This window comes from Panthera pardus, unplaced genomic scaffold, assembly GCF_024362965.1.
Source record: "Panthera pardus isolate Hobbes unplaced genomic scaffold, ASM2436296v1 HiC_scaffold_24, whole genome shotgun sequence".
In the NCBI taxonomy this organism is placed as follows: Eukaryota; Metazoa; Chordata; class Mammalia; order Carnivora; family Felidae; genus Panthera; species Panthera pardus.
In genome coordinates this window covers 55,296,501-55,321,841 of record NW_026526810.1, presented here as the reverse complement: position 1 = coordinate 55,321,841, position 25,341 = coordinate 55,296,501, and the positions used below count along the sequence as shown (strand labels likewise).

At 36.9% G+C, this 25,341-nt stretch overlaps 1 protein-coding gene across 2 annotated transcripts in view; it reads left to right on the top strand.

Moving 5' to 3' along the window:
- The window catches only part of BUB1B (BUB1 mitotic checkpoint serine/threonine kinase B), a 50,925-nt gene that overhangs the window by 15,556 nt on the left and 10,028 nt on the right, over nt 1-25,341 (top strand). Inside the window, exons 5-15 of one of the 2 annotated variants that reach the window (XM_053889200.1) lie at nt 121-317; nt 8,611-8,780; nt 10,141-10,355; nt 10,528-10,619; nt 14,097-14,326; nt 15,886-15,998; nt 16,525-16,640; nt 17,191-17,240; nt 19,089-19,149; nt 19,280-19,382; nt 24,007-24,281. In XM_053889200.1, coding sequence (XP_053745175.1) covers nt 121-317; nt 8,611-8,780; nt 10,141-10,355; nt 10,528-10,619; nt 14,097-14,326; nt 15,886-15,998; nt 16,525-16,640; nt 17,191-17,240; nt 19,089-19,149; nt 19,280-19,382; nt 24,007-24,281 — 1,622 coding nt within the window. Of the gene's footprint in view, nt 1-120; nt 318-8,610; nt 8,781-10,140; nt 10,356-10,527; nt 10,620-14,096; nt 14,327-15,885; nt 15,999-16,524; nt 16,641-17,190; nt 17,241-19,088; nt 19,150-19,276; nt 19,383-24,006; nt 24,282-25,341 lie in introns of both variants that reach the window. The other variant, XM_053889199.1, reaches the window with a different exon arrangement.

The window sequence follows — 25,341 nt, the reverse complement described above, 5'->3', positions numbered from 1 at the left end:
TAAATACATATTTTTTCAATGCAGAAACTACATATAGTAATGCCAGTGATTTTTTTAGCACATAATAGACAGTAAATGAATAGAAATTGGTTAACTCTTAATGCTTTTAATTTGTTACAGGGGCATTTATGCAATGAGCCTCTGGATATGTACAGTTACTTACACAACCAAGGGATTGGTGTTTCACTTGCTCAGTTCTATATCTCATGGGCTGAAGAATATGAAGCTAGAGAAAACTTTAAGAAAGCAGATAAGATATTTCAGGAAGGGATTCAACAGAAGGCTGAGCCACTGGAACGACTGCAGTCACAGCACCGGTAAACTTCTCTGGAGCTTGTCTTTACTCTTTAAAACTAATAAATATAAATAGTTGTTTTTGCATCTGAATAAAATGCTCCCCATGGCAAGTTTACTTAGTTACTATTTAATTTTTTAAAAGATCTATTTAAATATTTTTTATTTAACATATAGTAAAATTTGTTTGGTGTATAGTTTTCACAATCGAATAGGGACATGTAACCATTACTGTGACCAAAATATCCAATAGTTCCATTGCTCCATAGAATTTCTTTATGCTCTCCCTTTGTAGTTCAACACTTAGGCTCACTCCCAATCCCTGGTAACCACTGATGTGTTTTCCAGCCCAGTAGTTTTGCCTTTTCCATGATATCATATACATTGCATCATATAGTATGTGTGGCCTTTTGAGTGTGTCTGCTTTCATTTAGCATATAATGCATTTCAGTTATTAAATTGGTTCTACTTTAAAGATGGATTTTATATGTATAGTCTGAATACCAGTCTTTTGTTAGATATGTGACTTGTAAATCTTTTCTCCCAGATTAACTGTTGACTATGTTTTTTCTTAACGGTGTTTTATAGAATAAAAGTTTTTAATTTCGGAGAATTCTAAAATCAATTATTTAAAATAAAATAAAATAAAATAAAATTTTTTTTTGTATGGATCATGCTCTTGGTATGTCTGAGAGCTCTGTTTAGCAAAAAGTTGCAAAGATTTTCTCCTAAGTTTTCATCTTGAAGTTTAAAAAAAATTTTTTTTTTTTTTCAACGTTTTTTATTTATTTTTGGGACAGAGAGAGACAGAGCATGAACGGGGGAGGGTCAGAGAGAGAGGGAGACACAGAATCGGAAACAGGCTCCAGGCTCCGAGCCATCAGCCCAGAGCCTGACGCGGGGCTCGAACTCACGGACCGCGAGATCGTGACCTGGCTGAAGTCGGACGCTTAACCGACTGCGCCACCCAGGCGCCCCAAAAAAATTTTTTTTTATTTGAATATAGTTGATACACAATGTTACATTAGTTTCAGGTGTATAACATAGGACAGATTTATACCTTATGCTGTGCTCACTGCAAGTAGTTACCGTAGCTCTCCATACAAAGCCATTATAATAGTATTGACTGTATTTCTTATGCTGTACCTTTTATTCCCATGACTTATTCATTACATAACTGGAAGCCTGTGTCTCCCTCTCACCCATTTGCCCATTTCCCCCTTTCCCCCAACTCCCTCCTGTGGCAGTCCTCAGTTTGTTCTCTGTATTTATAGGCCTGATTCTATTTGTTTAATTGTTCTTTTTTTTTCTTTTAGATTCCACATGAGTGGAATCATACAGTATTTCTCTTTCTCAGTCTGACTTAGATCACTTAGCATAATAGGCTGTAGGTCCATCCATGTTGTATCAGTGGCACCATCATGCTTTTTTATGGCTGTGCAATCCATTATGCATATATATATATATATATACCTTATCTTCCTTATCTATTTGTCTATCAATAGACATTTAGGTTGCCTTCTATATCTTGGCTATTGTAAATAATGCTGCAATAAACATAGGTGTGCATATATCCTTTCGAATTAATATTTTCATTTCCTTTGGGTAAATAAACACCCAGAAGTGAAATTATTGGACTGTATGGCATTTTTGTGGTTAATTTTTTGAGGAACTTCCATACTGTTTTCCACAGTGGCTATACTTATTTACATTCCCACCAACAGTGTGGGAGGGTTCCTTTTTCTCCACATTGTCATCAACACTTTTATTTCTTGTCTTTTTGAATTTAGCCATTCTGACAAGTGTCAGGTGATATCTCATTGTGGTTTTGATTTGCATTTTTCTTTTTTTTTTTTTTTTGTCTATTTATTTTTGAGAGACAGCGTGAGCGGAGGAAGGGCAGAGAGAGAGACAGAGACATAGACAGAGTCTGAAGCAGGCTTCAGGCTCTGAGCTGTCAGCACAGAGCAGGCTCGTGGCTCGAACTCACGAACCGTGAGATCATGCCCTCAGCCGAAGTCAGACGCTTAACCAACTGAACCACCCAGGCGCCCCTGATTTGCATTTTTTCTGATGCTGAGTGATGTTGACCGTCTTTCCATGTGTCTGTTGGCCATCTATATATCTTTGGAAAAATGTCTATTCAGGTCCTATGCCCATTTTAAAATCAGAATGTTTGTTTTTTTGGTATTGAGTTCTATAAATTTTTGTATATATTTTGGATATTAACCCTTTATTGGAGATGTCATTTGCAAATATCTTCTCCCATTCAATAGGTTGCCTTTTTGTTTTTTGATGGTTTCCTTTGCTGTGCAAAAGCTTTTTATTTTGATGTAGTCCCATAGTTTATTTTCATCTTGAAATTCTTATAGTTTTACTTTTTACATACAGATCTCTGATCCATTTTGAGTTAATTTTTGTATAAGGTATTGATCAAGATTCTTTTTTTGCATATGAACCTCCATTTGTTCTTGTGCCCCTTGTTGAAAAGACTTTCTCCATTGAATTGACTTTGCACCTGTGTCGTAATCATATTTGAGGGGTGCCAGGGTGGCTCAGCCGGTTAAATGTTCCACTTTGGGTAGGGTCATGATTTCACTGTTTGTGGGATGGAGCCCTACATAGCACTCTGCGCTGGCAGTGCAGAGCCTGCTTGCGATTCTCTCTTTCCCTCTGCCCCTTCCCTGCTTGTGCTCCAGTGTGCATGCATGTGCACACTCTCTCTCAAATAAGTAAACATTTAAAAAACTTATATTTGACATTAAAAAATTATGTTTGTGCAGTTATTTCCGTTTCTCTATTTTGTTCTTTTGATCTATGTATTCATTAGTGTATATCACAGTATCTAGATTGCTGTAGCTTTATTTGTAAGTCTAGAAATCAAAAAACAGGAGACCTCCAACTTTGTTCTTCTTTTAGCTTCTTTTTAGCTGGAGTTCCTAGGGGCGCCTGGGTGGCGCAGTCGGTTGAGCATAGGACTTTGGCTCAGGTCATGATCTCATGGTTTGTGAATTCGAGCCCTGTGTCGGGCTCTGTGCAGACAGCTCAGGGCCTGGAGCCTGCTTTGGATTCTGTGTCTCCCTCTCTCTCTGCCCCTCCCCTGCTTATGCTCTGTCTCTCTCTCTCTCAAAAATAAACAAACATTAAAAAAAATTTTTTTTAAATAAATAAATAACTAGAGTTCCTTTGACTTTCTGTACAAATTTTAGAATCCGCTTTCTGGGATTTTGATTAGTATTGAGCATGAATTTGGTATAGTTCTCCTTTTATTTAGATCTTTGATTTCTTTGAGTAAGCTTTGAAAGTGTTTTGGGGGGGGGAGGGGCAGAGAGCAGTGCAGAGCCTGATGTGGGGGGCTCAAACTCTCAAATGGTGAGATTGTGACCTGAGCCGAAGTGGCATGCTTAACTGACTGAGCCACCCAGGCACCCCATGGTAGTATTTGTGTTTGAGGAATTGATTCGTTTCATCTATGAGTTTATGAGCATAGAGTTGTTTATAGTATTCCTTTATTTTCCTTTTAATGCCTGTAGGTTATGTAGTGACCTCCCCTCTTTCATTCCTGATATTGGTAATTGTGTCTTCTCCTTTTTCTCCTAGTCTGGCTAGAAGTTTATCGATTTTATTGATCTTTTTAGAGAACCAGCTTTGGTTTTATTGCTTTTTCTCAATTAGCTTTCTCTTCTTATTTTTATTAATTTCTCCTCTTTATTATTTCCTTCTTTGTGCTTTCTTTGAGTTTAACTTGCTCTTTTTCTAGTATAAGGTGACAAGTTAGATCAACTGATATAGATCTTTCTTTTCTAATATAAAAAATTTCTTTTCAAGCACTGCTTTAGCTATCCCCTACAAATTTTGATACAATACTATATTTTTATTTTCACTCAGCTCAAAAATTTCTGATTTCCCTTATGTTGTCCCTTTGACCTGTGGGTTATTTAAAAGTATATAAATTTAATTAAGAAATATTCAGAGATTTTTCAGATGTCTCTCTGTTATTGATTTCTAGTTTAATTCCATTATGGTTAGAGAACATAATTTGTATGTTTTCAGTTTTTTAAAATTTATTAAGTTTTGTCGTATGGCCCAGAATATGGTCTGTCATTGGTGAATATTCCATGGACACTTGAAAAATATGTGTTTTGTGCTGTTTGGCAATGTAATGTTTTTTAAATGTTATTTAGGTCTGTTGTGGTCTTCTGTGTCCTTGCTGATTTTCTACTTATTCTATCTGTTACTCAGAGAAGAATTTTGAATTCCCTTTTATTGTGAATTTGTCTCTTCTTTAAGTCCCATTTTTTTGCTTTATATATTTCGAAGTTCTGAAGGATACATATTTAGAATTGATCCCTTTATCATGATATAATAACTACAGTATCTTTATCCTTGGTTATATACACTTTGAAGTCTTCTTGGTCTGATATTAATATAGCTACTCTGGCTTTCTTTTGTTTATATGATATATCATTTCTCTTTCTTTTCTTTTTTTTTTTTTTAACAGTTTTAGAGTTGTGTGACCATCACCACAATCTAATTTTAGAACATTTTTAACACCCCAGCATGAACCCCATACTCATTTGTAGTCACTCCCTATTCCCTCTCACCCACTTCCAGGCAACCACTTACCTGCTTTCTGTCTCTAGGTTTGCCTATTGTAGGCATTGCACATAAATGGAATCCTGCATTATGTAGTCTTTTGTGACTGGCTTCTTTCACTTAGCCTAATCTTTTGAAGGTTCATCCCAGTATATTCATCATTGATGAACATAGTTGTATTATATATTAATATTTTATTCCTTTTTATTGCTCAGTAATATGTCATTCTGTGGATAGACCAGATTTTGTTTATCCATTCATTCATTAATGAGCATTTAGATAGTTTCCATTTTTTGGCTTTTGTGAAATACTCCTGCAAACATTCATGATACAGGCTTTTGTATGGATTTTCTTTAATTTTTATCTTATCTATGTCTTTTTATTTAAAGTGGGTTTCTTACACACAGCAAATAGTTGAGTCTTGCTTCTCAGCTCTCACAGTGTCTGTTTTTAAATGGTGTGTTTAGAACATTTACTTTAATTATTAATTTTTTTGGATTTAGATCTATTATTTTATTATTTGTTTCCAATTTGTTCTCTTTTATTCCTTCCTCTATTGCCCATTTCCTGCCTTCTTTTGGATTGTCTGAATATTTTTTTTTTTAATTTTTTTTTTTTTAACGTTTATTTATTTTTGGGACAGAGAGAGACAGAGCATGAACGGGGGAGGGGCAGAGAGAGAGGGAGACACAGAATCGGAAGCAGGCTCCAGGCTCCGAGCCATCAGCCCAGAGCCTGACGCGGGGCTCGAACTCATGGGCCACTAGATCGTGACCTGAGCCGAAGTCGGACACTCAACCGACTGAGCCACCCAGGCGCCCCTGTCTGAATATTTTTTAATATTTCATTTTAATTTATTTTATTGGCTTTTTTGTCTGTTACTATTTTTTTAGTGGTTGCTCCAGGGTATATTATAAACATGCGTAACCTCTAATAGTCTACTCAGAGGTAATATATTACCACTTCAAGTAAAATATAGAAGCTTTATAACCATATAGGTCCCTTTATCTTCCCTACTTTTTTGATACACTCGTCATGTGTATTATTACATCTAAATACACTGAAAACCCCACTAGACAATGTTATAATTTTTGCTTTCAACAGCCTTACATATTTTAAAGAACTTTGGAGGAAAATGGTCTTTTGTATGTATCATTTCTCTTTCTTCATTCCTGAAGTCCCAAGTTCTCCTCTAGTATAATTTCTCTTTAGCCTAAAGATGTTTGGCCATTCATTTAGAGTGAGCCTATGGCCAATAAATTCCCTTAGTTTTTCTTCATCTAAGAATGTCTTCATTTCGTTTTAATTCCTAAAGGATATTTTCCTTTTTTTTTTTTTTTTAATTTTTTTTCAACGTTTATTTATTTTTGAGACAGAGGAGACAGAGCATGAACAGGAGAGGGGCGGAGAGAGAGGGAGACACGGAATCCGAAACAGGCTGCAGGCTCTGAGCTGTCAGCACAGAGCCCGACGCGGGGCTCAAACTCACAGGCTGTGAGATCATGACCTGAACCGAAGTCGGACGCTTAACCGACCAAGCCACCCAGGCGCCCCTTAAAGGATATTTTCAATGGATGTAGAATTCTGGGTCAACAGTTCTTTTCTTTTGGTATTTTAAAGATGTTGTTGCACTGTCTTCTGGACTGCATGATTTCTGATGAGAAATCTGTGGTCATTTGATTGGTTCCTTCTCTATATGTATTGTGTTGATTTTCTCTGGGTGCATTTAAGATTTTTGCTTTTAACATTATTATTCAGAAATTTGATTATGGTGTGTCTAGGTGTGATTACCCTTGCATTTAATCCATTTGGGGTTTACTGAGCTTTTTGAATTTATAAATGTATGCCTTTTACAAAATTTAAAAAATTTTTAGCCCTTCTTTAAAAATGTTTTTTCTGTACTTACTATATCTCTTTTTCTGGGACTTCAATTACACATATATTAGACCTTTTGATATTGTTCCATAGGTCCCTGAAGCTGTCTTTTTTGTTGTTTTAGTTTTTAATTTTTTAACCTTTTTTCTTTCTGTTCTTCAGAGTGGCTAGTTTTTATTGATTTGTCTTCAGGTTCATTTACTCTTTCCTCAGCCATCTCCAGTCTGATATTGAGTCCATCCAGTAATTTTTTTATTTCACATAATGTGTTTTTCAGGTCTAAATTCTCCTTTTGATTCTTTTTTATAGTTTCTGTGTCTCTGCTGAGAACTTCTGTTTTTTTATTCCTTTCAAATATTTTTACCTTTATCTCATGGAGCATTGTTATAATAACTGCTTTTAAATCTCTATGTGAAAATTCCCAGCACCTAGGTTATCTTGATATTGATATGTGTTGCTTGCCTTTTCCTTTGAGAATTGATCACATTTTACTGGTTCTTGGTCTGTCAGGTAATTTTGGATTATATCCTGGACATTGATCCCGATACTATGTTATTAGACTCTGAGTTCTGTTGATTGATATTCTCTGGAGAACGTTGATACTTTTGTCTTAGAAGGCAACCAACCTTCAGATATCCTAAGTTCTTTCTTATGTAGATAGTGGTTCCATTGTTAGTTCAGTTTTCAAGACCTTTGGGTCTATCCCATATGTAGGCTGCTCAGGAGTTAGTCTAGGTCTTGGGTCATGGTTTATATCAGAGTTCAGTCCTCAAAGCCTTTTCTGTGCTGCTTGGGGCCTGCCCTGTGCATACATAGCTCAGAACTGAGTCCAGGGCTTGTGCCAATTCATGTAGAGAATTAGGAGATCCCCTTCTTAAGTTCATCCTCTCTGATATCTCTCCCACATTCATTGGCCCGCAGAGTCCCCTTTTCCAAGTATTCTGGCCAGAAAGATGAGGTTTTAGCTTCCCACACCATCATGGCAACAATTTTAAACCACAAGAGAAAAAAGAAGAAGAAAAAAAAAAAAACAGGAAACAACCCTGTGTGGGTTGTTTCTTCAAGTTTGACTCCTCTCTACAGTCCACTTGCTTTTGTTTACTTTGCAGAAGCCTCAGTTGCTTTTTTTGTAGTTTGTTTAGAGTTTTAAATTCTACCCAGTGAGAGAGAGGCTACCATGGCCTTACTCCATTTTGGCCAGTACTCTCAGTTTATTCTATATTTTTTGTTTTTTTATTTTTTCTTTTTAAACTCTTTTGATAATACTTAAGGCTTTGGCAGCAGGACAGGAAGTTTAATCTTCAAACTTCTGCCAGCTTTGCTAAAGTAAAATGTCATGTGGGATACATCTTCATTTGATATGGTTTAGGAAAAAATGGTATAGAGGGGAGAGTGTGCATAGAGAGAGAAAGAGACATAGACAGTGACAAAATAGATGTGGCAAGATGTTAACAGTTGGTGAATCTAGGTGAGGAGTATATGGGTGTTCATTTACACTTGCAATAATTTGTAAGTGTAAGCTTTGTAATAAAATGTTGATGGGGAACTCTGATTTTAATAAATTCTTTAATCTTAGTCACCCTGCTCTGATCCTCAGATCAACCTAATGGTGCGCTTCAGAGTATGCTAATTGGTCAAACTTGGACATTTAAAGGGGAGGCTAAACCATTCTATTCCAAACCTTCTCTCTGATTTCAAGGTAGCTTTCTTTATTTCTGACATAATAAACATTTTCTGTGGGCTATTCCTCTATATTTCTTCTCCCGTGTTTTAACAAGTTAGATATTTGATTCTGTGAGTAGTGTTCATCTCCCCAAGGGTTAATTGTCCATTCTCTTACTTTAGACAATTTCAAGCTCGAGTGTCTCGGCAAACTGTGTTGGCACTTGAGAAAGAAGAGGAAGAGGAAGTATTTGGATCTTCTGTACCACAACGAAGCACACTGGCTGAACTAAAAAGCAAAGGGAAAAAGACAGCTAGAGCTCCAATCAGCCGTGTAGGAGGTGCTCTCAAGGGTAAGTTTGTTAAGTGTTATTATGGGAAGCTCTTAGTCTCGGGTGGTGGGCAAATTATGTAAAGAGATAACGTATAAATATATATGTGGATACTGTCCTAGTTTTCTGAATACTAGGTAGCAAAAAGAAGGAAGTCTTCAGAGAGCTGAGATTACAGTATGCAGTAAAACCAAAACATGTCAGCAATTTTGTGTCTTAATTAAGAAAAACCTAATATATAGGAAGCATCAAGAGTTTCTGAACTTGAGTTGTTAGTTGAAAGAAGATATTCAATAATATAGCTAGTATTGTCAAATTAAACTTACATAAAACCAAAGCCTCAGAGAATGTGTTAATATGGTCTTCAAGCTTTTTGGGGGCCAGAAATTAGACTCTCCTTTGTGCACGTAAAGATGATTAACCATGGGCTTTTTTTTTTTTTTTTTAAATTCACTACGTTTAGGGAAGTTTTAGATTTACAGCAAAATTGGGCAGAAAGTATAGAGAGCAATAAGCTTTTACTACATTTATAGCAGTTAGACCTATAGACCAGAATTTTGAAAAATCTCTAACTCCTTTCCTGGTATTAACTTACCATTATTCAAAATGTATCCTAGAATTAGTGTATAGGGAGTATATAGACCTAAAGAATATTTCATCCAGATCATACTGAAGCTTGGTTGTAATAAAGAACCCCATAACAGACAGCACCACTAATAAATGGGCTAATTTATCTTCTCTAGATTCAGCACATTGCAGCTTATTTGCATTGAGAGAAAAATTTTAAATTGAAAAATGACAATTTAGGTTAGGTTAATCTCTGAGAAAACTAGACAATGTTAGAATGGTGACTGAAGGAAGGGGCGCCTGGGTGGCGCAGTCGGTTAAGCGTCCGACTTCAGCCAGGTCACGATCTCGCGGTCTGTGAGTTCGAGCCCGCGTCGGGCTCTGGGCTGATGGCTCGGAGCCTGGAGCCTGTTTCCGATTCTGTGTCTCCCTCTCTCTCTGCCCCTCCCCCGTTCATGCTCTGTCTCTCTCTGTCCCAAAAATAAATAAAAAACGTTGAAAAAAAAAAAATAAATAAATTAAAAAAAAAAAAAAAGAATGGTGACTGAAGGAAGAGGTAGAACTTTTTAAAATATCTATAAATAAAAGATTGGAAGTGAGGGAAAGGAGGGACAGTATAAGTAACAAACAGAATGGATTCAAAAGTCAGTAATTCGATTCATTTAAGGTTTTAAAATATTATTTTAAAAAATCTCTTTGTTTCTATGGTAGTAGAAGTAATCGCCTTGATTTGAGGAATGATTGGGTATACTTTATCTGGCATCTAGATTGATAATTAAAGATTTTACTTAAAGTTTTAATGTTTTTCTCCTAGCTGCAAACCAGAACAGAGGACTCCAAAATCCAGTTCCTCAACAGATGCAAAGTAATTCCAGAGTTACTATTTTTGATGAAAATGCTGATGAAGCCTCTAGAGCAGAGTTGTCTAAGCCTACAGCTCAGCCGTGGATAGCACGCCCTGTGTCCAGGGCCAAGGAGAACGAGCTGCAAGCAGGCCCATGGAACACAGGCAGGCCTTTGGAATACAGGGTAAGGACTTTTGGATCCAGTGTATTTGCACACATAACACAGACTTCACATTTTGAGTAGAGAAGTAGTTTCAGCATCTCTTTTAATTCCTCTTGAATAATTAGGCATGGTCTGTATATATTGTGTTAGAATGGAACACTATGGTAATTTTCATTTTCTTCTGCATCGCCAGACTCGTGGCAGTACGGCTTCTGTGACAGCAGTACCTTCTCTGCTTCCCAGTTTTACTCCATATGTTGAAGAAACTGCACAACAGCCAGTTATGTGAGTTTGATTTCCAGACATTTTGAGGTGGAAATTATTAACAGTGAGCAGGGACACCTATCTTGGTTCCCAAGAGCATTTCCTTCTTTGTGGAGATGAAAGTAACCAGACACATTTTGTTTTCTTTCTTCTTTTTTTTTTTTTTTAATGTTTATTTATTTATTTTTGAGAGAGAGAGAGAGAGAGAGAGAGAGAGAGAGAGAGAGGAGATATGAGAGCAAGTGGGGGAGGGACAGAGAGAGAGGGAGATACAGAATCCAAAACAGGCTCCAGGCTCTGAGCTGGCATCCCAGAGCCCGACGTGGGGCTCAAAACCCACGAACTGTGAGATCATGACCTGAGCCGAAGTCCAGCACTTAACCGACTGAGTGAACCACCCAGGCTCCCCCTTATTCTTTTTTTTTTTTTAAAGATTGTTTTGACCATTCTGGTCCCCTTGCAATTCCATTTGAATTTTAGGATCATCTTGGTAATTTCTGCAAAATAGCCAGCTGGGATTGTGATACAGATTGTGCTCTGAATCTGTAGATCAATTTAATGAATATTGCCATCTTAATAATATTAAATCTTCAGACCCATGGACATGGTATATCTCTTATTTATATCTTCTTTCATTTCTTTCAACAGTGTTTCATAGTTTTCAGAATAAAATTTTACACTTTTTATTTATTATTTTTTTTTATTTTTTAAATGTTTATTTATTTTTGAGACAGCACACGTGGGAGAGGGGCAGAGAGAAGGGACAGAGGATCCAAAGTAGGCTCTGTGCTGACAGCAGCAAGCCCAATTGTGGGGCTTGAACTCACAAACTGCGAGATCATGACCTGAGCTGAAATTGGACTCTAAACTGACTGAGCCACCCACGTGCCCCAAAGTTTTACACTTTTTAAAAAAATAAGTAGGTGTTATTTTTTGAGCTGTCTTAGATTTATAGAAAAATTGTACAGCATTCCCATGTACTTCCTCCTCAACCCTGCACACAATTCTACCTATTAACATCTTGCATCAGTGTGATTCATTTGTTGTAATTGACGCACCAATATTGATACATTATTAACTAAAGTTTATAGTTTATTAGTACTCACTCCAGTGTGGTCTACAGTTCTATGGGTTTTTCATGTGTCCATCATTACAGTGTCACATGAGTAGTTTCACTGCCCTAAAACTTCCCTGCATTCCAGTAGTTCATTTATCCCTCCCTCAACTCCCTGGCAACCACTGATCTTTAAATTGTCTTTATAGGGGCGCCTGGGTGGCTCAGTAGGTTAAGCATCCGACTTCAACTCAGGTCACGATCTCACGGTCCGTTGAGTTCGAGCTCCGAGTCAGGCTCTGGGCTGACGGCTCAGAGCCTGGAGCCTGCTTCAGATTCTGTGTCTCCCTCTCTCTCTGCCCCTCCCCCGTTCATGCTCTGTCTCTCTCTGTCTCAAAAATAAATAAACGTTAAAAAAATAAAATTAAAAAAAAAAATTAAAAAAATAAATTGTCTTTATAGTTCCGCCTTTTCCCAGAAGTCCTATAGTTGGAAAAAAAAAACAGTATGTAAGCTTTCCAGACTGGCTTTTCTCAGTAATAAGAATTTAAGGTTTCTTCATGTCTTTTTGTGGCATAATAGCTCATTTATTTTTAGTGCTGAATGATATTCCATTGTATGGATATTTATCCATTTGTGGGCAGACATCTTGCTTGCTTCCAATTTTGGCAATTATGAATAAAGTTACTATAAATACTTGAGTGCAGAGTTTTATATAGACATAAATTTTCAACTCATATAGCTGGATTCGATTTTAAGACTAAGTTTATCTTTGTAAGAAAGTGCCAAACTATCTTCCAAAGTGGCTGTACCATTTTGCATTCATTCATACCAGCAGTGGTATGATAGTTCCTAATCCTCCACATCCTTGTCAGCATTTGGTGTTGTCAGTATTTTAGATTTTAACCATTCTAATAGATATGTTGTGGTATCTCGTTATTGTTTTAATTTGTAATTCCCTGATAATATATGATTGAGCATCTTTTATGTGCTTGCTTGCCATCTGTATATTTTTTTGGTGTCTAGTCACATTTCTTTTTTAAAAATTATTCTGAAATACTTCATTCTTTTGGTGCTATTGTAAATACAAATGTTCTCTTAGTTTCATTTTCAGATTGTTCATTGTATAAAATACAATTGATTTTTATATATTAATTTTATATTCTGCTTCTTTGGTGAACTCATTATTAGCTCTAATAATTTTTATGATAGATTCTTAGGATTTTCTATATGTAAGATCATGTTATCTGCAAGTAGAGACCATTTTACTTCTTATCCCATTTGGATGCCTTCTTTCTTTCTTTTTTCTTTCTTTCTCTCTTTCTCTCTTTCTTTCTCTCTGCTTTCTTTCTTTCTTTTTTTTTTTTTTTTTTAACCTAATTGTCCTGGCTAGAACTTCCAGTACAGTTTTGAATAGAAGTGGCAAGAATGGACCTTCTTATCTTGTTCCTGATCTTAGGGGAGAAGCATTCAGTCTTTCATTATTAAGTATGATGTTTGTGTGGGGTTTTTGTAGATGTCCTTTATCAGATTGAACAAGTTGAGGAAGCCTTTTAAGTATGTAGATGCTTGGACCCTAGCATTAAAGGTTCTGATTTAGTGGATCTGGTGTAGGGATCAGATATCTTTAGTTGTAAAAAGGCATATAAGGAAATAAAAGGTATATAAGTGATTCTGATCCATAGCCAGAATTGAGAACGTCTGCCCCATTTTGTGTGAAGTACTTTATGCTTCATTCTTTTCAAACCTATATTAGTACTCTCATTTTCTCCCCCTCAGCTGAGAACCTTGAACTTCACATTATTAATTCCCTAAATGCTGTATTCCTAACTGTTTTTGGTGTGAAACAGTAGAAAATGGGCTGTAATGTAGAGGTTAACTTTCTTTCATTTGGGTTTTTTTTTAAGTTTATTTTATTTTAAGTTTTGTGTTTTTTTTTTTAAGTTATTTTGTGAGAGAGAGAGTGCATGCCTGCTAGCAGCAAAGGGGCAGAGAGAGGGGGAGAGAGAATCCCAAGCAGACTCTGCACTCACAGTGCACAGAGCCAGATGCGGGGCTCAGCCCCATGAACCATGAGATCATGACCTGAACTGAAATCAAGAGTTAGACGCTCAACTGACTGAGTTACCCAGATATCCCTCATTCATTGGGTTTGATTAAGATACGATATTCACATTTATTTTCACCTATAAGGTATATAACCTATTTGATTACCCTTATGGTTAATTTCCTGCCTCATCATAACATTGTAGTACTCAGAACATAATTGTTGATGACCTGTGTGAATTATTTTTTAGCCTTTTTCCTCAATCTTCTTTGTTTTTATTTTTTGAAATCAATTATACATAGTCGTGCCACTGACATCGTTTCTGTGTTCTGTCAAGACATAAAAGAAGTAATTCATTTGATCTGTATGGTGAATAATAATTATTTTGCTTCCTTAGGACACCATGTAAAATTGAACCCAGTATAAACCACATTCTAAGCACAAGAAAACCTGGAAAGGAAGAAGGAGATCTTCTGCAAAGAGTTCAAAGCCATCAGCAAGAGTCTCAGGAGAAGAAAGAGAAGATGATGTATTGTAAGGAGAAGATCTATGCAGGAGTAGGGGAGTTCTCCTTTGAAGAGATCCGGGCTGAAGTTTTCCGGAAGAAATTAAAAGAGCGAAGGGAAGGTATGTGTATTAATCTAGTTCACAGAAGAATTTCTTCTTAACTGCCCATTATTTTCTCAAGCATTCCCTCTATTCGAGTGAAGCAGTTCTGATCATGGTAACCAGAAACCTTTTTTTTTTTTTGCTAAGTCCAGTGGCCATTTCTCAGTCTTGATCTTTATTTATTGACCTTTTGCCTTCATTTGACACAGTTGATGAACTACTTCTTTATGAAATGCTTCTCTTGGCTTTTTCCTTGGTGTGTATTCCCTCTCAGTTTCCTTTACTGCTATTCTTCTCATCAGAGACCTCTTCTTGAGGCCCAGGATAGAGTCTTGGAATATTCCAGTTATCCTTTCTTTCTACAGGTATCAGTAAGTAATGTATTAAATACTATTTACAAGCCATGGACTCTCAAATTTATATCTCCATCCCTGACATTTCACCTGAACTCCAGACTCCTATTTAGTTGCTTGTATCTATTGGCTATTCTAATAGACATTTTAATCTCAACATAGCCAGAACAGAATTATTGATTTCTGCCACAAACTACACCCCAGCATGTGTACACACAGTATGTGTGTACACATACCATAGGCATCCCCATTTCAGTAAAAGGCAACACCATGCACCCAGATGGTTGAAGCCAAAAAAAACCAGAAGTCATCTCTGATCCCTCTTTCCGTACCATTCCCCGACATCTAATGGGTAAGCCTATCAACTTTACCACCAAAATATTCCCACATCTTTATCACCATTCTCATTTTTTTTTTTTAATTTTTTTTTACCATTCTCATTATTAATCCAAACCACCATCTTTTGGGTAGACTACTGCAACTAGACTTTCTGCGCTTATTCTGGCCTTACTATAGTCCATTTTGCTCACAGCAGATGAGCATTTTATAATATTAAAATGATCTTCCCTGCTTATTGTTTTGTTTTTTTTTTTTTTCTAATGTTTATTTATTTTTGAGAGAGAGAAAGAGAGAGCACAAGCCGGGAAGGAGCAGAGAGAGGGGGAGACACAAAATCCGAAGCAGGCTCTAGGCTCTGAGCTGTCCGCACAGAGCCCTACATGGAGCTTGAACTCGTGAACTGCGAGATCAGGACCTGAGCCAAAGTCTGATGCTTAACCGACTGAGCCACCCAGGTGTCCCTTCCCTGCTTACCGGTCTTAAGTAGCTCCTGACCTCCATCCCCCTACTCAGTCACACATTCTCACATCACCTATTTCATTTTATTTTTAACACTGATTTTCTTGTTAATTTGTGTGTGTGTGTGTGTGTGTGTGTGTGTGTCCCCTTAGGTTGGATGTTAGTGTCACATGACCAAGGACTTTGTATTATGCACCACTGAAATATAAATGCTCAGAGTTGTGCTTGGCACATCACAAATATTCTGGTTTTTATTGACTAAGTAAATGAATGAACAGAGACCTAGACCTCAATTAGAGGACTTTGTTCCATCTATATTATTATCTGTAATATTAGTATGTTTGTTGAGGCCATGAGCTCCGAAGACAGTTTTTGACAATAAATTGCTATGAGGAATAATGCATCAGCCAACCTTACCCTTTCTAGCTGAGCTACTGACCAGTGCAGAGAAGAGAGCAGAAATGCAGAAACAGATTGAAGAGATGGAAAAGAAGCTAAAAGAAATTCAAACTACTCAGCAAGAAAGAACGGGTGATCAGGTCATTTCTCTCTTTTTTTTTTAATATAGAAAACTATGCTTATTGAAACAAATTTAAACAATATAAAAGCACAGAAGGTAAAAGTCCTCCCAAATCCATTCAGTTTCTGGTAGTTTCATAGCTATTAGTAGCAATTAAGTCCATCAGGAAAGTAATATAACAGATGAAGACTGCAAATGGAAATTGTGTCACTAGAAGTGACAATTTATTGACTTCTTAGTTACACTCTAAACTATTATTTTGTAGTTTCTGACCTTTAGCTTTTTGTTCTAGTCATGTTCCCCTGAATGGGGTTACCCAAAGAAATTTAGTAAATCTTGGCGCTGCCCAGTTGAGTAAAACAGAACCAGTTTATACTAGGAACGTAAATTATTGGAAAGAAGTTTTATAGTATAGATATTGTAAATGGTTAGTGGATATCTAGGGGAAGAGTATGGTAAACCTAATTTCGGAGCTAACGCTTGAAAATAGGTAGAATTTTGTAGGTAGGAGAGACACATTGATTTTGTGTGTTTAATGCAAATAGCAAGAAGAGAAGATGCCTATGAAGGAAACAGCTGAACTGCAAATTGCATCAGAGTCTCAGGAAATACCAGGAATGACTCTATCCAATTCTGTTTGTCCAGTAAACTCTTGTGCCAGGTAGGACCGCATTGGCGGATGGGATAATGCTTATAGGAGGCCATTTAGAACCAATCTTTGACTCTAGTGACTTGAAGTCTTTCATACTATCAAGACGTAACTTTTGCAAGTCTTTGTCACAACATAAGCTCTGATGCTGATGAAGGAAGACAGGGTACAGACTTTTTTCCATTAAAAAAATAGTATGTTTCTTAAACAATCAAATATAATTTTTAAAAGATAAAACCACCCATTTCTACCACCAAGAGATTACTATTAACATAAGTATATCCTTCTGTGTTCTGTTTTTGTTTTGTTTGATGAAAATGAGAGTTTACTATTTTGTAATCGATTTACACTGTTAATGTTATGATATCCATTATCAAATATACTTGTATAACATTTTTAATGACTGAAGGTTTTATCTTCTTAAAGAATTTGGATAGACAGTATCAGAATATTTTCTCTATCGTAGAGTGAGGATTATATTTGATGAAAACCCCTCTTGGACTTTTAAGATAATTCTTTCTGTGGGTACTTAGCACATGTTTTAAGACAAGTTTCTTTCCAGGGAGACTTCACTTGCAGAAAACATTTGGCAAGAGCAACCTCATTCTAAAGGTGAGTTGTATTTGATAATCTCATGAAAAATTTGGTGATAACAAACACATTATGTAATATGTAGTATATATTTTTCTTAATTATGGTAAAGGGAATTGTAATAAAACAGAGGGAACCATGGAATTCAGTTATAAGCATATGATTTAGGATAGGATAGACATTTAAGAGAGTGTTTTTTGTTTTGGTAAGATTCCTCAATGCTTTGAAATGCTTAAATGTAAATTTAAATTTGTATTAACTACCAAATAATATTCCACCTTAGCTAGTGTATACTGAACTATCAGTAGGATCCAGCAGCCAAGAAAGTAGTTTTTTGGAAGAAAGGAAAAAAAAGTTTAAAACTAAAGCTATTTTATATTCACATTTGTTCTCTTTTCACTTAAAAATAGTTTAAAAGTTGTAAAAGATAAATATCCACCTATAAGTAGTTTAAAAAAAAAAAAGAATCAGATTGAACCCCTAATTTTAACCACCAGTTTGTAGGAAATACAAAACCTGGAGGAACATGTTAAACAACTTAAGGGGATGTAATTGACGAAATATATAGAGCATTATAGAGCAAACATTGTAGTTGAACAAAAAATTACTAAAACAACCAACAAACCCTATAGAATCAAAGTGTTTTAAGAGGCATTTAAGGGGCACCTGGGTGGCTCGGTTCATTGAGCATCCAACTCGATTTCAGCTCAGGTCATGATCTCAAAGTTGATGAGTTCGAGCCCCACCTTGGGTTCCACACTGACAGTGCAGAGCCTGCTTGCTTGGGATTCTCTCTCTCCCCCTTTGCCCCTCTCCCCACTCATGAGTACTCTCCCTCTCTCTCTAAAATAAAATAAAAAATTTTAAAACAGGCATTTCAACCATAGTATATAAATCTCACTTTGCATTCCCAGTCCCAACTTTCTAAACAATTTTGGTAAAATGTGAATCTTCTGACTGGATATATGACACTCAGAAATATTTAATCCTATAGGTATGTTTTGAGATTATTCCCTTTTGAAAGATCCTCTCTCTTTTAGAAATATATATTGAAATATTTACAGATGAAATGATGTGATATCTTGGATTTGCTTTAAAATAATACAGAGCAGGGGCGCCTTGGTGGCTCAGTCGGTTAAGTGTCCGACTTCAGCTCAGGTCATGATCTCACAGTTCGTGGGTTCAAGCCCCACATCGGGCTTTCTGCTGTCAGCGCAAATCCCACTTCGAATCCTCTGTCTCCCTTGCTCTCTGCCCCCCCACCCCGACACTCATACTCTCTCTCAAAAATAAACATTAAGAAAATTTTAAAAAATAAATTAATTAGCCCTAGTGTTTAAAAAAATAATAATAAATAATAAAATAAAATAATCCAGAGCAGGGGCACCTGGGTGACTCAGTCGGTTGAGCGGCCGGCTTCGACTCAGGTCATGATCTCACGGTCCATGGGTTCAAGCTCCACGTTGGGCTCTGTGCTGACATCTTGGAGCCTGGAGCTGCTTCAGATTCTCTTTGTCTCCCTCTCTCTCTCTGCCCCTCCCCTGCTTATGCTTGTTCTCTCTCTCTCTCTCTCAAAAATGAACAAAAATTTAAAAAAAAATTTTTTTTTTAAATAAAATAAAATAATCCAGAGTGAGGTTGGGTTTAGGAGGTAGTAGTAGGAGGTAGTGGTAGTGAATAAAGATGAAACACAATCAGCCATGTTTAGATAATTGTTTTTAAATGATCTCAACTTTTATATGTTTGAAATTGTTCATTATAAAAGATTACCTTTCTGCTTCCAAATAGCACGAAATATTAATTGACCTAGTTGTCTTGAAGAATAGGTGTTTACTCTTAAGAGTATAAATCTATTCTCTTTCTCTTTAGGTCCCAGTCTACCTTTCTCCATTTTTGATGAGTTTCTTCTTTCAGAAAAAAAAAATAACAGGTTTGAAGCTTTTTGTTTGACACTTAAAAGTCTTCTGTTATTACAAATGAGGGTTATTCTTACCTATTTTAACAGAAAAATTAATTGTTAAATGGGGTAAATTAAATTGTTAAATGTCTTTTTCTAGTCCTCCTGCAGATCCCCCACGGGTTTTAGCCCAACGAAGGCCCCTTGCAATTCTCAAAACTTCAGAAAGCATCAACTCGAATGAAGATGTGCCTCCAGATGTTTGTGTAAGGAGCAATATTCCTAAGTTAATATAAACCAACTAGTGAATTGTTTCATTCAATTCTCACAAAGCTAGGGTTAAAATTAAAATCACTGGCTTAAAATGTAAGCATATGAACAGACACTTAACATCATTAGTCATTGGAGAATGCAAATCAAAACCACAGTGAGATACTATATCACATGCTGTGATCTGTAGCAATGCAGGCTATAATCAAAGACAGAAAATAATAAGTGTTGGTGAGGATGCGGAGGAACGAGAACCCTCATACAATGCTGGTAGGAGTATAAAATGGTACAGCCACTTTGGAAAACAGCTTGGCAGTTCCTCAAAATGTTAAACAGTTACCGTATGTATGACCCAGCAATTCTCTCCTAGGTATATATCTAAGAGAATTAAAAACATATTTACATTAAAAAAACTTGTACATGAATGTTCATAGCAACATTATTTATAGTAGCCAAAAAGTACAAACAGTGCAGTGTCCATCAACTAATGCATAAACAAAATGTACATCCATACAATGGAGTACTATTCAACCATAAAAAGAAATGCCATACGGATAAATCTTATGATATAGATGAACCTTGAAAACACTTTGCTGGGTCACCTGGATGGCTCAGTTGGTTAAGCGTCTGACTCTTGACTTCATGGTTTGTGGGTCATGATCTCACAGTTCATAGGAATAAGCCCCAAGTTGGGCTGACAGTGTGCAATCTGCTTGGGATTCTCTGTCTCTCCTTCCCTCTCTGCCCCTTCCCTGCTCACATCTGTGCCTGCACACACACACTCTCTCTCAAAATAAATAAACTTAAAAAAAAAAAAAAAAAAAAAGGAAAGAAAGCACTTTGCTCAGTGAATGAAGTCAAACACAAAGACCACATATTGTATGATTCCATTTGTATGAAATGTCCAGAATGGGCAAATCCATAAAGACAGAAAATAGGTTAGGAATTTCCAGAGAGTTAGAAAGAGGGGGCTGGAGAGTGACTGCCAGTGGGTATGGGGCTTCTCTTTGGGGTGCTGAAAATGTTCTGGAGTTAGATAGTGGTGATGGTTGCACAACCTTGCGAACACATTAAATACCATGGAATACATACTTGAAAGGGTATGAATTTTTGGGTATGTAAATTATATCTCAGTTTTTTCAAGTGGGGAGAAAAATCACTGTCTTTGAAAAGCCTTTAGCATTTTTTTAAACCAACATAGCAAAGGATCTTTGTTCTTTTTATATAAGATGCTTTTTGTGACATTTGAAGTTATGTGGACCATTTTTCTTTAGTAATGTTTTATTTTAAGTACTATGGACTAGTGACATGATAATCCTTAGGGTACAAAGACCCTGCTTAGAATTCAAGTCAAAGAACCTTTGTCATTGACATTTTCATTAAAGTTCTAGGGAAGCAAATCATCCCTCTCTTCAAATCAGCAACTGGAAACTTGTCTTGAGGTTGAAGAGAACTGATTGTTTTCTCTGAAGACTTTTAAGGGGAGATGTGTTCAGTAGCTCTGATTTAAAGCAATTGTTCTCTATATCCTAAAGAATGAATCCCTCAGGGTAAACATGTTTTTCTTTTTTAAACATGTTTTTCTTTTTATTTACTTACTTATTGAGGTACATTTTATATCCAATAAACTGCACAAATATTAATTATACAGCTAGATGAATTTTTACATGTGTGAATATCCATGCAGTCTCTACCCGGATTAAGATACAGAACATGTCCAGCAACCCAGAAAAGCCTAGGCAGTTGCTTATGGCTAAAGGTGGTGAGACCCCTTTCCATCTGTACTGAATTGGAGTTTCCGGGGATAAAGCCCAAGCAGGGATTTTTGTTTATTTTAAATACTTTCCCGAACAGTTCTGTTAGTCCGCTGACTGCTATGAAAAGAAAATGATGTAGGAGATCGATGCATCACGTACTGTGTCCTGGAAACACACCAGACAACACAGTGAATAGGTCGGCTGGATTTGGAGACGGTGGTTCTAGGTTCAGGTGCTCAGGGATGGACTGAATTATTAAAGGAGTCAATTTTAATATTTTTTTGTCTTAAGCCTTTTCCTAAGAATTTTGTTAATAGGTGCCTACCAACGGGAGGTGGGGGGGGGATGGGCTAAAGGGGAAATGGGCGTTAAGGTGGGCGCTTTTGGGGATGAGCACTGGGTGTCGTGTGTAAGAGATGAATCATTGGGTTCTACTGCTGAAAACAAGACTAGACTACACTGTATGTTCACTAACTTAAATTTAAATTAAAGAAAAAAAAATAGATGCCTACCAGAATTTCTCCCCTAAGAAAACACTTCTATTTAAAATATCTAAACTAATAGGGCATATAAGTAGTATTTGCATAAAATATATTCCTAGACCATAGACCTCCATCTTGCTTTGATCTTAAGATTTTTTAGCTACATTTATTGTTTTGTCTAGATGTACCTCTCACCTCTGTTTACTAACATTGAGTCAGAAATTCAAAGTATATGTCAAATTCATAACGATCTAGAAAATTAATATCTAGTATTCATAGTTAAATGAAATAGGCACTCTTATATACTGCAGGTAAATGTTATATAAAGTGATACAGTGTCCCTGAAGGCAGCTTGGCAATATGTGTGAAGAATCTTACTACTTACAGCCTTTTTGACCTGATAATTCTACTTTTAGGAATTACTCCTCAGAAAACTAAGATGTTCCTAAAGATTTAAATGTATAGGGATATTTAAAGTAGTTTTTTTATAATAGTAAAAAATGGGAATAATCTAAAAAAGTTAGTTAACTTCTGATAGACCCACAGTGTGACTCTCATGTTTTTAAAGACTTTTTTTTTTAATGTTTATTTATTTTTGAGACAGAGACAGAGCATGAACAGGGGAGGGTCAGAGAGAGAGGGAGACACAGAATCCGAAGCAGGCTCCAGGCTCTGAGCTGTCAGCACAGAGCCCTACGCGGGGCTCGAACTCACGGACCGCGAGATCATGACCTGAGCCGAAGTCGGACGCTCAACCGACTGAGCCACCCAGGCACCCCTTAAAGACTTTTTAATAGCAAGAAAATAGGCTAAAAGTATAATGAGAAATAATAGTATATACTAGCATAGATGCTGTAATTTCACTTGCTATGGAACCCCTTTTTAATTTATTTAAGTAGGCTCCATGCCCAATGTGGGGTTCAAACTCATGACCCTGAGACCAGGAGTTTCATGCTCCATGAACTGAGCCAGCCAGGTGCCCCTAAAACCCCTTATTTATTTATTTATTTATGTTTGTTTGTTTGTTTGTTTGTTTTATATAATTTATTGTCAAGTTAGCTAACATACAGTGTATACAGTGTGCTTTTGGCTTTGGGAATAGAGTCCCGTTAAACATCACTTACATACAACACCCGGTGCTCATCCCAACAAGTGCCCTCCTCGATCCCCATCACCCATTTTCCCTGCCCCCCCCCACACCCCTGTCCCCATCAGCCCTCAGTTTGTTCTCTGTGTTTGAGAGTCTCTTATGTAAAACTCCTTTTTTAAATGTATAGAATATGCTTATGTACGTAACCTACCAGATGTATATGGTAACAACAGTTGCATCTGGGGAGTAGTAATTGGAGTGGAGGTGTGGGGGTCAAGTGAGGGAGGGTGACCTTTTCACTATACATCCTTTTAAACTAGTTGATTTTTTAAACCATATACATGTATTACTTTTATTCATAAAGTTTATTTATTTTGAGAGCTAGCAAGTGCGGGAGGGGCAGAGGGAGAGAGAGAGAGAATCCCAAGTAGGCTGTGCACTAACAGCGCAAAGCCTGACTCGGGGCTTGACCCCACGAACTGTGAGATCATGACCTGAACCCAAATCAAGAGTCGGAGGCTTAACTGACTGAGTCATCCAGGTGCCACTACATGTATTACTTTTTTTTTTTTTTTAAACATTTTTATTTTTGAGACACAGAGAGACAAAGCATGAACGGCGGAGGGTCAGAGAGAGGGAGACACAGAATCCGAAGCAGGCTCCAGGCTCTGAGCTGTCAGCACAGAGCCCAACGCGGGGCTCAAACTCACGGACCGCGAGATCATGACCTGAGCCGAAGTCGGCTGCTTAACCGACTGAGCCACCCAGGCGCCCCTACATGTATTACTTTTAAAGGCAAAGGAATATTTTAAATATTTTCCATTTTTTATACCTTATGCTTTGTTTTCCATATTTTCTACTATGACCGTGAACTATCCTGAGGAAATAAATTAAAATTCAACATTTGGCATAGAAGACTTAAAAGGTAGGAGGATAGTGGATTATCAGAACATTTTCTAGGCCAAAGTCAGGAGAAAAGTATTATTCCTCTAGTTCTTAGGTGAAATTGGTTGGGGAAAAAACATTGTCCAATATTTTTGCTTTGTGTGGAGAATCCTCAGTGTATTTTTTTGGTAATACATAGTTTGCTGTTTTCATGATACAAAACCTTTTTCCTCGGATGTTATGATGTGGTTTTTAAAATCGTCTTTCCTAGAGATTGTGATATGCTACTTCTGTACCCTATGTTGAAAATCACTTATCTAACGTGTGTCTCGCTAAGTAAAAACGATGAGTGCTCCATATGCTGATTGAAATATTTCAGCTAAACTTTATGTGGTTTTTATTTCAGGATGAATTTACAGGAATTGAGCCCTTGAGTGAGGATGCTATTATCACGGGTTTCAGGAATGTAACTATATGCCCTAACCCAGAAGACACTTGCGACTTTGCCAGAGCAGCTCGATTTGTGTCTACTCCTTTTCATGAGATAATGTCCTTGAAAGATCTCCCTTCTGATCCTGAGAGACTGCTGCAGGAGGAGGATCTAGATGTGAAGATCTCTGAGGACCAGCAGACCGCTTGCGGCATCACCTATAATCCAAGTCTCAGCATCAAGAAGCTCAGGTGATTGTAGGTTGCACAAACCAGATTGTTTGAGTGATCTTTTATTCTGTGTGTGTTTGTCAGTGATAGTGATCATTTATCAAGCTCTTACTACCTGCCAGGTACTGTGCTGAGTGCTTGCTTTACACAACAGTAGGACTCCCCATGAGAAAGTGTCCATGGGATTTAATAACTGATTTGAATATGAGGGTCAGAAGAAGTAAATTGTGATGGTTATGCGACTGAGAGGCCCAGGAGGATTAGGGTGTCTTTGGGGGAACTTGGCAAAGTGTACCTGTTGGGGAGAGATTTTGTTTTGCCTTTAAAATCGAGTTTTAAATAATGGTAGAATATGGTACACCTGGGTGGCTCAGTCGGTTAAGCAGCCGTCTTTGGCTCAGGTCATGATCTCTCCTGTTTCACGAGTTCAAGCCCCATGCCAGGCTCTGTGCTGACAGCTCAGAGCCTGGAGCCTGCTTCAGATTCTGTGTCTCCCTCTCTCTCTGCCCCTCCCCCACTCATGCTCTGTCTCTCTCTCAAAAAAATTAATAAACATTTAAAAATTTAAAAAAAATAGTAGTGGAATAGCTGGATACACTGACTTCAGATAAGCAAGTAGAAATGTACTTTTTTAAAGTATCTTTTAATGGAGAGGTGGCAATGAATAAAGAATGGTATTGAGGGAATGGCATAAAGAGCCGTGGGCTAACTATATTTAAAAGTTGGCAAATGTAAACAAATTTTAGTTTTAGGAATATTCTTTAATTTGCCAATTTATGCTTTTAAAACTGCATTTTCAGATTTTTTTTCCTAACAAACTTTTTATCACATTTGCTAGCATTATCTTGAGTGATTTGGGTTTCACTTTCTCTTTCTTGACCTTTTCTTATTGAAGAGTAAAAAGTCCACAGATAGGATAACCAAGAAGAAAGTTGGTATCTTAGTCAATGTTTCCCAGTAGTTTAGAATAGATGTAGAGTAGGCATTTAGTATGGATTAGGTGAATAAAGCATAAATTTAGAAAATCTAATGCTGAGTGTTGCTTGTCAGCCAAGGTAGATAAAGTCACCTAGATTCTGAT